The sequence below is a fragment of the Corticium candelabrum genome, chromosome 10, assembly GCF_963422355.1.
Source record: "Corticium candelabrum chromosome 10, ooCorCand1.1, whole genome shotgun sequence".
Taxonomy (NCBI): Eukaryota; Metazoa; Porifera; class Homoscleromorpha; order Homosclerophorida; family Plakinidae; genus Corticium; species Corticium candelabrum.
Window position 1 is genome coordinate 4,141,786 of NC_085094.1, and position 13,424 is coordinate 4,155,209.

Sequence of the window (13,424 nt, forward strand, 5' to 3'; positions counted from 1 at the left end):
ATCGCTGTTCGTGGAGACATCCGAGTTTGCTTGATGCAAGTGCAAATAGGTGAGAACCGCGATGAATTGTGTTAATACTAACTGCAGACATTTGTAAATGCCCGACGAGCATGAAGAGCCTTTGTATCGAAAGAATTAGCTAGATATGGCCGCCTACAAACAAACGAATAAATCTACAGGTGCTAGACTAAAAATAAATTTATAGCCCTCCCTCATCTAGCACGTCCTGAACATCGCTATCGTTCGCGAACAAGTGAATCTAGAGACGGCGGTACGTGTACAGTACGGCTTTATAGCCTCGCGTAGCCAGACCTTACCGCCGTGTCATACACACACCGCCTTGACATCCAAAATCGCCTATATTGTACTCGCATCAAGCAAATTGGGTGTCCAATATTAGAGAACAAGATCCCCTCTTCCTCTGCTTCCTGAAGAGCAACGTGCAAAGCTACCGATCTGTTGTCATCACTGCGAGTAGAAGAGACTTACATGTACCAGCTATTATTTCAAAGGGAAGACATTAAACTCTGGTACTGGTGAAAGCAAAAAACTGGTGGCTGTCCGATATTTGATGGACATGTTCGATATACGGGAAAAGCAGCGGAAGTTCTAATTTGTCACCGTGAACAGCTGCAATACGCCAAGTGATCAAGCTGATTCTAACTAGCACGTACGTCATGTTACGTACCGTGTGACTACTCTCTACATTCATGCCTTAGATACAAGAAATCTTCGTCTGGTTTCCCTAGGCCAGTGTCTGATATTGGGGAGTGTCCGCTAAGAACTCGGTCGCTCCGCCTACAACTCGGTCGCTCCGCCTACAACTCGGTCGCTCCGCATTCTAGGCATAGCGAAGAATGGCGCGTTTTCTAGAATGTGCTACAAACGCTTCAAAGCTACACGGGCACGTCTTCAGTGAAAAAGGAGAAGGCGAAGATAAGCGCGTCCGCAACGAGAGGTCCTTTTTACTACTCTCCTAGAGTAGGGTAGGTGTACCTAATTGTGGACACTCCCCGGTAATTTGAGTTACAATCGCTGTTTTCTCTGGTAGCCTGCACGAAGAGACAGTGAAACATGTCCGTAGCCTTCGTAACGGTACCTGTACGACTACAATCGCACAACGTCAGCTAGCGCACTAGCAAAATATACGGGATAACGTCTGTAAACAGCTTAGACGCGGGGTGTATCCTAATTGTGGACATTGTTTTCTCCGTTACAGAGAGCGACTGAGCCTGAGTAACAGCTGGACTAGATACCTGAATGGTTGCCTCACAAGCTGGTATTTGGGCCTGCAATCAAAACCATGTTCTGTGGTGTATCACCTCTGTGTAAAATGGCGTCGTGCCTTTCAAGTTGTGCAGAAACGAAGTGTTCTGTTTACGATGCAACGCAGGAGACGACCAATCATGTTTAGATGAACGTCTCAACTGTAAACTGTGGTTCTAGCGTCTTTTGGCTTTGCTGGTAGAGCTGCTTATTGATATCAGACAAGGTAGTTTTGACCTTCCACCTATCCTAGGTGAGTTTGTAGGTTTTTATTTTGTGTCTTATTGTTGCCAGATCTAGTAGCAGTGAAGGCAGTCAAATTCTGACTGGATTACGAATGTTGCTGATATTGACATTCCACCTACTTTGTTCGTTCTCATTTCCTACCCTATTGTGGCCAGATGTAGTTGCAGTGAAAACAGCTAGATTGTCAGTGGATTACTGATGTCTAGATGTAGTTTGAGTGAAGATATTCACGTGTTTACTGGACTGGAATTACACGTTCGCTCCATGCACATAGTGCGCTTGTTTAGCACGTTACAAGTCAACGTAACTAGGCTCAAAACTTTACTAAGGTACTCGATAATTGCTTAACTAACGTCAGGGCACTTTCATGATCCAACAAAAGAACGATTCGTGTACCTCGAATTTGTGGACGTGATGGGAGGAACCTTGTACGTGCTAACAGTTTCGCAGGGGAATCGTCGTGATACACCACAGAACATGGTTTTGATTGCGGCCCAAAATACCAGCTTGTGCGGCAACCATTCAGGTATCTAGTCCAGCTGCTACTCAGAGCCAGTCGCTTTCTGTGGCGGAGAAAAACATGTCCACAATTAGGATACACCCCCGTTTGAGCTGTTCACAGACGTTATCCCGTCTATTTTGCTAGTGCGCTAGCAGACGTTGTGCGATTCTAGTTCTACAGGTATTGTTCCAAAGCTTAGACATTGGTGCTTACATCGGACATGTTTTCCTCTCTTTCCGTTGCAGGGTACCAGACAAAGAGTGTTTGTAACTCAAATTACCGGGGAGTGTCCAGAATTAGGAACACCTACCCTACGTGTTGCTGTGCAGAATGTGCAAGATGTTGCTTGTAAAGATCATGTCTCTTTAGGGGAGGACGAAACCCTCCAAACCTTCCAGACATTGACGTGACAACAATAACAAGATATACATAATTAGTATCTAGATTGGCTAGCTATAGCCTCGTCCCCAGACTCTCTCGCGCTAGTCTTGTCCAGTGCCCGTATAACAATTCCAGGCGCGATGAACCATTGACTCAGTGTTGCTGTACTGTGTTGTACCTTTTGGAGTGTGTAGTTGCCGTGCCATCATGGTTATTTGCTGTGTTCCTGGATGTACCAATGTATCTGCAAAGGGGAAATATTTGAAGTTTCACATGGAAATTTTTGTCACATGGATAAACTTTATTGCCATTTGAATGACGTTGACCGGTGGTTGCCAAGGGATACTTTACATCGAAGTCTACCACAGTCATTTAGAGAGACTTTCCTAAAAAGACCTGCATCATTGATGCAACAGAACTATTTACAGAACGTCATTCAGATAGGGGTTTGCAACCAGCTTCCTTCTCCAGATACAAACACCACCACACTGTGAAAGCATTGGTTGCGATATTGCCATGTGGTCATGTTATGCTTGTGTCACGACTATTTACTGGTGCCATAACCGACAGGGACTTACCAACCAGTCTGGTTTCTCAATAAATTTGTGCCTGGAGATCAAGTCACGGCAAACAAAGGGTTTGTTATTGCTGACATTCTCATGGATGTTGGGCATTTCTTGTGCTACCTCCTTTTCTAAAAGGAGGAGGTCTGTTTACTGAGGAGCAAGTCATTAATTAAATGCCGACAAGTGGCTTCTCTTAGAATCGACATAGAGGGGTGATCAGACGGATAATGAACCATAGCATTTTGCAATGTATAAATAACACTTAGTTCAAGCATGGATCATTTATATAAGGTATTTACTGTTTGTTCATATCTAACAAATTTGCATCCACCTCTTGTATAGACAATGTTGCCACAAGTCAGTGTGCACTGCAATTACAACTTCATACCATATTTCATGTCAACCAGCTTCCTAGATTTAATTTTTGTTCGGTAAATTAGTAGTAATTAGTGTCATTGATATCAATTTTAGTTTGTAAAGGTCAATATATATTGGCTCTTGTTATCATTCTGTACTCTTGTGTGTAATGCTCCAGGATACACTAACACACTTGCTGTTCAATTTCATTTTCATTGTGTACACCATTTTTAATAGTAATACTCAATTATATTACTACAACATTAATTAATTGTATTAATTAACAAAACTTATCTACTTGCTACCTAAGGTCCTTTCATTTCCTAAACGCCGCACGTTCTAGGAAGTATTCAGGAGGTACAAACCAAACCATTTGGTAAGTGCGTACCACACAGAACACGCATCTTAGATTACGTACGCACGTTTGTACCCGCATTTGACGTCTGTCAAGTCTCAATGTTACATCATCACTCAAAATGACGCGGTAGAGTCACGAAAGAGATCAGAAAGAGGTTGTTCATCACTGCAAAACACACAAGAGCCGAGTCCTAATGAGGCCTCACCTGATTTGATGCATCGCTATACGCACCGGTTAGAGTTCGGAAAGAAAAATTGTTGCTTTGGCTCTAGGGCGCGTTTCCACTAGAGCCTAAACCGATTTAACAAGTGGTCTAACCTAACCGGTCTAAGAATTGACCTGTTTCCACCTGCACTAAACCAGTTATATTTTAGACCTAAACCGCTCTCGTAATTAAACCTACTTCAAAGTGGGTTTAGCGAAGTGGTTTAGGTTTCACTGTCACGTGACAGCAGCGTGCTATTTTAGATGGCTTCTGAAACGCTCTTTTGGATAATAATGACTATTCTAAGGGTGCGTTCGAATACTAGTTCTAGAACTGGAATTGTAGGGGGGAGTAAAGTTCTATAGCGTTCGATTGGTAGTTCTGACAGTTCTAGAACTGTCAGAACAGTTCTAGCAGTTCTGCCTAGCGAGCTGGAATTGTTGGAACTGTCACGCCCTAAATGCAAAATTCCCGGAGGTTGACGAAGTGAAATGGCGGGTCCAAATGCTGAGGCCGTCGTGGACCTTCTTGTTTGTTATAATGAACACTTGCGGCGATCATCGGCTTGCCGAACACCAGAAGAACGACATTTGGGACTGATTACAGTGACCTTCGTGGCGCGAGCAGCTCCAAAAAACCGAAAGCGAAAGCACTGCTGATGTTCGAACAGACTACAACAAGTGGAGTAGAAACGTCATGCTACTTCGTACTTGACGCTTACCGGAAGTATGAGCCTTTGTGCATACTCAACTTGCTGACAGTTCTAAGCGTTCGTTTGCTAGCAAGAGTTCCAACAGTTCTGACAGTTCTGGCAGTTCCAGTTCTAGAACTGGAACTAGTATCGAACGCACCCTAATATCGGACACCCGATTTGCTTGACGCGAGTGCAATATAGGCGAGAACCGTGAAGAATTGTGTTAGTGTTGACTGCAGACGTCTACTAAATGCCCACCGAGCACGGAAAGTCTTTGACTCGTCTCCGTATCAAACAAAATAAGTATTTGGAGAGAAAAGTAGATCTTGAAATGACTCCTATGATGCATTTATGGTCAATATAGACGCGGAATAGACAACTACGATCGCAAAAAGCCGTGTGTTCTAGACGTCTGAAGGCGACGTGTGTATGACGCGACAGTAGAGTCTGGCTGCGCGAGGCTATCTACTGCCGCCGTCTCTACATTCATCTGTTCGCGAACGATGGCGATGTTCAGGACGTGCTAGATGAAGGAGGGCTATAAATTTTCTCAGTTTAGCACCTGTAGATTCATTCATTTGTTTGTGGACGGCCATATGTAGGCTAATTCTTTCGATACAGAGACGAGTCAAAGGCTCTTGATCCTCGTCGGGCATTTAAAAACGTCTGCAGTCAGTATTAACACAAATCATCGCGGATCTCGCCTAATTGCTCTCGCATCAAGCAAACTCGGGTGTCCGATATTAGGAAACAAGACCCGCCCCTCTACTTGAACTTCCTGAAGAGCAACGTGCAAAGCTGCCGATCTGTTGTTATCACTGCGAGTAGAAGAGACATGTACCTATTATTTCAAGGTGCAGACAGTGAACTGTGGTGCCGTCGAAAGGAGAAACAGCAGACAGTGAACTGTGGTGCCGTCGAAAGGAGAAACAGCAGACAGTGAACTGTGGTGCCGTCGAAAGGAGAAACCGATGGCTGTCCAATATTTGATGGGTGTGTCCGATATACGGGGAAAAGCAGCGGAAGTGTTACCGTGTGACTACTCTCTACATTCATGCCTTAGATACAAGAAATCTTCGTCTGGTTTCCGTACGCCGGTGTCCGATATTGGGGAGTGTCCGATAATTGATATTGGACTCTACTTTAGATCTAGGCCCTGAAAATTAACTAGGGTTGTACGAAGACTATCTTTTAGTTTTGTTTTCTTAGATTCTTTGTCTTTTGACAGTACTAAACACTGATTTTGATAAAGATAAATAGTATTGTTTATTTATGTACAGGTACTGTATGTGTCTAAATTAGTTGTGGATGTGCATTTCTAAATATCTTTAGAATAATTGAATGCATGTACCCAGATTGTAGTACTTTGAAAATTCGATGTGTGCCTTTCAAGACCGCTCCAAAGACACAAGTTAGAAAAATGTTGCACATCGGGTGTACAGTATGATTTTTAATTAAGTTACCAGCACGTGTACAGTGCGTCCATCTGTTACAGGTCTGGGTCTACGAGGTCTACCATCATAGATATCAACTGTAATGCGAAAGACATCGGCGAGAATAATCGTGAGAACTGACATGAAAGAGAGGTACAGCTGGTTGTTAGTCACAAGTTGCAAAATAGTCGCACAAGTAGTGTTTCGGGAGCAGGCGGGTCAGCGACCGTCCTGAATCAGTTCGTACGCGTGTGAGAGAGAAGAGAAAGGCAGCCAGAAGCAACGCGGAAGACTCTCGTCCTCTTGGGGAAAACCGGGTTAGACAACATTTATGGAATTTATTAAGTATTCTTACTAACTGAAAGTTTTGGTTTGGTGTCAGCAGATTAGGAGTTGGTTAGTCTCATCTTTTGATCCTGCAAGTGCACACTGTCCAGGTCGGAGACGAGAAATAGAGAAAGAAGGCAAGTTTTGTGTCACTGTTACTGTTGAAATGCACTTGACTCTTTTGGATGCGTTTCACCATAAATGCCTTTTCTCCAATCTAGAGCTTACGAGTAATTGTCTGTCATGCATGCTGTTACATCAACATACGGGACAATTGAATTTTGTGATACTTTTGTATTTAACACTGAATACTTTATGACGCTAAGTTTGACGTCGATATTAATTAAAGATTGCTGTACTTGAATTTTGTGAAAAAATAGCATAATGTAATGGAACATGGTAGGCATGATTCCATTTCCTAAGTTTTCTACAACACTCCTGCATTGCAGTTGTCTGGGTAAATAACGTGGTCTGTTTCTCAAGGTCCAGTACAAGAAGGGTCATTGCCATGGGTTGACAGATATGTTCCAAGGTCACAAGTAGGTAGTCATGTGTGCTAAAGCTACCCGAATGTGCATTATCAAGTGATTTGATTATACCAGTCTGACTTGGCTGTTCACAAGAAGAAAGTAACAGAAGTGATGAGCTGGATCGAGATCCACTTACAGCCACATTGTCAAAAACAAGTATATTATGTTGTTTAATTATATAACTCTTTAATTAATATATTATTTAACATATAAAATTTAATACATAGAATTTAGTCTTTTCCATATCACTTGACGTTATTATATATTGTTGTTTAGGGTGGCAGTATACTTATTATTACGGGTCCTCCTGGTGCGGGTAAGACGGCTACAATCAAAGTTTTAGCGAGAGATCTATGTTGTCAGCTGCAAGAATGGAGCAATCCTATTGGGCATGATGTCCATCAGCAAACTGCATCTGAAGATATACCTTGGCATAGTTGTACATCCAGACTATCCATGCTGTCTTCTCATTTATACTGGATGTTTCAGTAGATGAAACGTTGCACTATGGAGAGTCGCAGACAAAGCAGTTCCGTGACTTTATTTTTCGAAGTGACAAGTATGGTACACTGCAGCTGGTTGGCAGTGTTTTAGATCAACAGCCAAGTCATAAGAAAATCATCTTAGTGGAGGTATAGTATTCTGTTTCTGCAGTCTGTTTTTCTGCAAACGGGGTTGCAATAATTGTAAAGGAATGGGCTTTATTAGATCACTCCAAATATGCACTTTGTACAGTACTGCTGAGCACACGAATGGTGATAGGGTACATAGGACTATTTTTCTTGTCTGGTAAATGGTTGTTGCACTATAATACATTTGTTGATATGTTGACAATTTGGATGATTGTGATTATTTGTGTGTGCTGTAGGATATGCCGAATGCATTTTACAGACGTCCGGATACTCTATGGCCCATTCTAAAGTATCCATGAATGTTACTGTATTACTCTGCTGTGAGCTGTAATTTGTTTGTTTGTTGGTTGTAGGCGGTTTCAACAAATAGGACATTGTCTTCTAGTGTTTATCGTGTCAGACAGCACGAGCGGTGACAGCAGGATAGTCAAACTTTTTCCAAGTCGTATTCAGAATGACTTGAGAATAGACATCATCAAGTAGTTGATATAGATCGTTATTAATTTGCAATCTCTCAAGTCCTACTGTTTGTAGTTTCAATCCAATTGCTACTACAAACATGACGAAAGCCATAAACAAGATAGTTGTTATGGAAATGAAGAGAGTTTGTCAACTGATATGATTACTGAGTAAAGCAAGATTTCATCTATTTTTTGTTTGTTTTTGTAGTCGGGTGCCATTTTGCAGAACAGCAAGTCAGTGATAGCCGACTGTGCTGAAAGCAGTGCCGGAGATATACGTAGTGCCATTAACACCATTCAGATGCTGTGTGTTGGCTCAGTGCTCACGGACAGGAAGGCACAACATGGCGATTCCATTAGAAGAACAATCATTAGGAATGACCACAGTTCGTCTAGAGTCGCAATGCTAGGAAGCGATGAGAGCAATGAGAGCAAGTGTGTTATTACTTCATTTATGTCATTGTAACGTTTAGTTTAAGTTAATTGATTGTTGCAGACTTTCTGCTATTGGAGGAAGGGATAGATCATTATTCCTATTTCGAGCGTTGGGAAAGATACTTTACTGCAAACGTAAGGTGAAGCATTCACTTTTAGGTGCTGTCTCTTGTAAATTCTGTTTATATTGTGTGTAGGTCTAACAGGCGAACCACAACCAGCTTACGAACAGTTGCGTGATCACCTAGCTGATATGGAACGTTTACCTCTTTGTTATGTACCAGAGGTAAATGGAGAATTAAGTACAAGGTCAAATAATAATATAGAAGGAGTTTTATTTTTGTCTTTTGGGCAACAGTCATACATAGTTTTGTATCAATAGATCAGCCAAAAATTGTTAATTAAATTAAGAAACTATCAACTTGTTGTGTTCAGGAAATTGTTGAGGACTCTCATCTGTCTCCAGACTATTTCACTCTCTATCTTCATCAAAACTATCTGGATTTCTATCAAGATGTTGATGATATTGTAACCATGCTCGTATGTTGAAACTGCAATTGCATGACTGACTACATTTGTTTATATAATAGGTTAGGGCTGCTAGATATCTGAGTGATGCAGATACATTGCAGAGTTCATTTGAGGTTGGAATGTTGAAATTCTTGTTGAAGTTCTGTCTATGTTAAGTTCTGTCTATGTGAAGTTTTTGTTTTGTTTTGTAGTGTCGAGATACTCTCCATTGGTGTGCTGTTAGTATAGCATGCAGGGGTCTCATGCACGCACGATGTCAGTCCCCATCCAAGTCATCTTGGAGGCCCTTACACAAACCAAAATGTATCGAAGTAGATAAATTGGTAACAGAATTTTGTGTTACTTCCTTGGTGGTAGTTTGGTTCTTAATTTTACATTCATACGTACAGGCGAAAGACAATGTGAGGAGTGCACATCATCTGTTTGTAGAATTGAATCCGTGTCAAGGTTTGTTGTCATTGTGGCACTTGATTGGATTTAGTTCTTAAATATGTGTATTGCGTTTCTGACCTGTAGCTCACTTGTGGCTACCTGTCGAGTTACACACTGAGATTTTGCCTTTTCTTGCAAAACTGGATGTGCCCTTACAAAGTTCTGGTATGTCGTGCCAAATGTTGTTGGTGTCAATGAATTGGGTAATATACTAATGGTTGTTAGTTTGTTGGTGTAATTTCTTTACTGTGGGTAGATAGATGTACACGTAAGTTACAAGTCAGTGGTTCGTACTTTGTTCATGTGCATATTAAAAATAAACAGTAGTAAATAAACAGCAACAGTAATGTGATAGTCTGGAAGTGACTACATTGTAAATCAGTGTTTTAAATTCTATTTAGCAAATTAAAAATTGAAGTTTGCTTATTTTGACCATTTGAATGCAAATTCATTTTGTGAATGGTTGTACTACTTTTCGTTCAAGCGAATTCTTTATCGACTGCATGTTGTTGCTGTTGGTATCAAAGTGCCAAATGCATCAAGTATCTTGACATTTTAACAGATACAGCCAAGCTCTTACAACAACCAGTAAATGGTCAGTTCTTAGTAGATCAGTGCAGCCAATTGTTCTAGGCAACAAATAGTCATTTCTAGTTTCCAAAGCATATTAGTTGTTCTATTAAAACAACCCGGATGTGTAGCCTCGTTCCCAGGCGTTTGCCTTGCTCCTCCTTGCAGCGCTCACGCATCACATGACTAGGCTGACGTTACAGCCTCCGACTGGATGTGGTCAAAAATGTTTGCTAGTTGTCATACTCACTCAATTATTACCCCAGGGCTCAGTAAGCCCCAGCTCCTACTTTAGCCAAAGGTCTAAGGTTTCACACCTCTTAGTGCTAATTGATGCTTTCTGCAGTGACTGTTTGCTAGATTTTGTGCTTGTAGAAATGCTGACATTCTTGAATGCAACCATGCCTAGCCTAGCTGTTCACCACATGTTGAAGGTTTTGATGACTCATATAATATATGCTGTTTTAGTTAACAGATTAATCACTTCCGCCAATCAACAACTTTAGGTGTCAATTTTTGACAAAGGTCCGTCCTGTAATTGATCTGTAACTGTGGCCAACCATTGGGGGAGGGTAATAATCAACCGAGTAGGTATACATGCATGTCTGCATGCAAGAATCGCTCTATTGTCGTCTGTAGGGCACGTAGTGTTGTTTGTTCTGTATTTATTATATTGTAATTTTAATGTTTGTGTTAGACCAGATCAGATTTCTTCAGCACTTGTCTTCTTTTGCAAGACACTCTAGGTATCAGTATGTATAACTAGTACATTAGAAGCAGGTTTTCAGTGACTGATTTAGTGTATTACTTTAGATCATATACTGAAACATTAGATGAAAGAGACGTGGGTACTCTGGAAGAGGAGGAGTGTAGCAGTCAAAATCAAAACAGTCAGCTAACATCTAGTGGAACATCCACTAGAGTGGCAGGCGATGTTACCAACGAAACCAATGGAGCCATGCAGGAGGACGAGGATGAAGTGATCGATGAGTTTGAAGACAACACGGACTGGTGATTGTCGGTGTAAAATGATAAATGCAATGTTAATGTACGGTTGTAATATAAAGCAGTCGTAGCAACTACACCAAGAACAGGCCATTTTCAACTGTTTAATTCTTGAAGTGGCATAAACTATAGTCGAGTCACAACAAGATTGTACAAACATAAATATTCTTTTCTTTATGTGCAATCCAAGTACAGGATCAAAGGAATGTAGTTGAAGAGTCAGTATATCGACCGTCCTTTATCCATTTATCCATCGAGTTGTGAAGTTCAGCAAACGAAGGTCTCGACTCTGGTGTCTGTCGCCAGCATTTGGTCATAAGAGCATGCACCTCGGGCGGACAGCGAGGTGGACAATCAATAGTGTGTCCATGTTTGGCAACTTGCTCGATAACTTCGACATCGGTCAGCAGATTGTATGGCCTCTCTCCCAGACTGAACACCTCCCACATGAGAATTCCGAACGACCACACATCACTCTCAGTGGTGCATGTGCCAGTTTGGAGCGACTCGGGCGCCATCCAGCGCAAAGGCAATGATGCAGATTTCGTTTTCAAACGACGCGATGCGTTGCTTTTGTTGCTACCTGCTCTGATTTGCTCCAGAGGTGCATAGTCTTTGCTATACTCTTGAAGTGGTACCCCATACAATGTAATCTTCACTTGAATTCCATTGCCTGCTAGGCAGTTCCGTGTTGCCAGGTCTTTGTGCACGAAGTCCTCTCTTGAGAGGTACTTCATGCCTTCAGCGACCTGGTAACATATTGATAGAAGATCACTGTTAATGAGTAGTTCAGTAAAAAGTGGCCCAGTCGAGTTTCGAGAGAGAAACGAACTATCGAAGTCGGCCTCGTTGCATGCGGCTGCTGTTATGAGATATTCTTTGAGTGAGACATAGTCATCGAGCCGGTAGATTATCGAGAATGGGTATGTAGTCGTGCAGACTGCTGATATCTCTAACACGTTCGGGTGTTGGAGTTTTGCCACTCGTGCGACGTCATTTTTGAATTCTTTGACTTGAGATTCAGTGGCAGTCTCGGATATTACCTTGATGAGCACAGTAGATGACACTGGGCACTCATCCACAAGCGTCATCGCCTCGCCCTGCATCAGCTATCAAGCACATCTCTGAGTGCTACCTACACCAATCACTAAGTGTTGTGCCACTTACCTTGGCGTATTTTCCTGCACCGAGAACTTTGAGCGAGCACAGCTGGTCACGTGGGAACTCTTGCTCGATACCAAGAAGAGGAGGTAGGACCCAAGCCGTTCGACCGCGCTGAGACTCATACAGCATTTCGGGCTCGTGATATTTCGCATCTACAGGCTTGCTTTTCACCGGTGACCGTTGTATCCCTCCATCCAGCTTGTCCTTCACTACAGTCCCGACTTCTTCAATGATAATCTCGATCCCTACAAGAAAAATATCAGAAATCGAGTGGAGTCGACAGCATGTTGACACCGAACCCGAATCGTTTCCACTGCCTTTGGTACCATCCGAATGATTCTGCCCATCGACATCTTCGGCTATCAAATCCGTACTTCCACTTCTTTCCAGTCGTCTCCTTCTCGCTTTTTGCCAGACAATCAGGAGAGCGAAGAGTAAGAGAGCAACGACGAATGGTACAACACTCGCCGCCACAATAAAATCAACAGACAGACCTGTGCAACAAGATGTAGACAAACTGCTTCCAAACAGTGTGTATACACACTACATACCAACTTCAGGCTCTTGACACCTCTCCAGGTGACACCGCATTGGGTGAGGATTCTGCGAGTTGATGTAGCACCACGGTTCGTCCATGCTGGCGTCCGGATTTCGACAAAAACTGTGTGTGTAGTTCCAATTCGACACCGAACTCCATTCGACGCAGGTCTCGTTGGTTACAGCCACATCGGCCGTGCCGTTGTAGTCTTCTCCCCTACCAGTGTAGCAATCCATGCGGCTAGATCACATACCACAGATGGCAAAATTAATGACAAGGTCTTTGTGTGCGGTACCTCTATTAGGGGAACACCTGAATACAATCAACAAGTGTGTTTGCGACCTTCACTAGACATCTAGCATCGCAGTGCTCTTGCCACTCCCGACCAAGACGACATCGTATGTATGAATATCAGGTATTGCCCGGAGTGTTGCGTGCATATCTTCGCTAATTACACGATTGAAAGTGATTGAGGTGTTGATCGAGTCGTCGAGAAATGTCACGTATAGTATGAAATTGGTCGAAAACATGTCTGGACGTGGTCCGTCGGTACTAGCTAGTTTGCTGTTCTGCGAGGGAAAGTTGGTTTGCAGAAATGGGCCGGGTGGATCCTAGGAGGGTGTGGCAAGCTTGATGGCTTCGACACCTCTAGTGTATGACACATACCTGACAACGGCTCGTGTTGCTTTTCGATGGTCTCTGCTGGTGATTGACTCAGACTAATGTCGAAGACGAAAATAGTGAGGACTCCTGGAGTGATGTTTTGCCACTGGATTTAATTGATCGCACGC

At 42.6% G+C, this 13,424-nt stretch overlaps 2 protein-coding genes across 6 annotated transcripts; one reads left to right on the top strand and one right to left on the bottom strand.

Moving 5' to 3' along the window:
* The first annotated feature begins 18 nt into the window (after positions 1-18).
* On the top strand, positions 19-10,952 carry LOC134186268 (cell cycle checkpoint protein RAD17-like). Of its 2 annotated transcripts, none has more exons than XM_062654185.1 (22): positions 19-49; positions 5,931-5,986; positions 6,071-6,161; positions 6,223-6,325; positions 6,394-6,472; positions 6,819-6,874; positions 6,938-7,021; positions 7,142-7,301; positions 7,355-7,497; positions 7,734-7,786; positions 7,851-7,976; positions 8,032-8,101; positions 8,167-8,393; positions 8,455-8,528; positions 8,591-8,679; positions 8,829-8,921; positions 8,984-9,037; positions 9,116-9,247; positions 9,314-9,371; positions 9,441-9,521; positions 10,624-10,672; positions 10,740-10,952. In XM_062654185.1, the coding sequence occupies exons 3-22, from the start codon at positions 6,112-6,114 to the stop codon at positions 10,939-10,941; spliced, it is 1,983 nt and encodes a 660-aa protein (XP_062510169.1). In that variant the 5' UTR covers positions 19-49; positions 5,931-5,986; positions 6,071-6,111; the 3' UTR covers positions 10,942-10,952. The 2 variants fall into 2 exon arrangements, with proteins under 2 accessions (XP_062510169.1, XP_062510170.1); XM_062654186.1 differs by having other exon boundaries at positions 7,358-7,497.
* On the bottom strand, positions 10,942-13,400 carry LOC134186270 (inactive tyrosine-protein kinase transmembrane receptor ROR1-like). 4 transcript variants are annotated; one of them, XM_062654188.1, is made up of 5 exons: positions 13,300-13,400; positions 12,647-12,873; positions 12,395-12,589; positions 12,099-12,340; positions 10,942-12,040 (listed from the first exon to the last, which is right to left on the bottom strand). In XM_062654188.1, the coding sequence occupies exons 2-5, from the start codon at positions 12,867-12,869 to the stop codon at positions 11,129-11,131; spliced, it is 1,572 nt and encodes a 523-aa protein (XP_062510172.1). In that variant the 5' UTR covers positions 12,870-12,873; positions 13,300-13,400; the 3' UTR covers positions 10,942-11,128. The 4 variants fall into 4 exon arrangements, with proteins under 4 accessions (XP_062510172.1, XP_062510174.1, XP_062510173.1 ...); XM_062654190.1 differs by lacking the exon at positions 13,300-13,400 and adding an exon at positions 12,929-13,022; XM_062654189.1 differs by lacking the exon at positions 13,300-13,400 and adding an exon at positions 12,946-13,021.
* Positions 13,401-13,424: the final 24 nt, after the last annotated feature.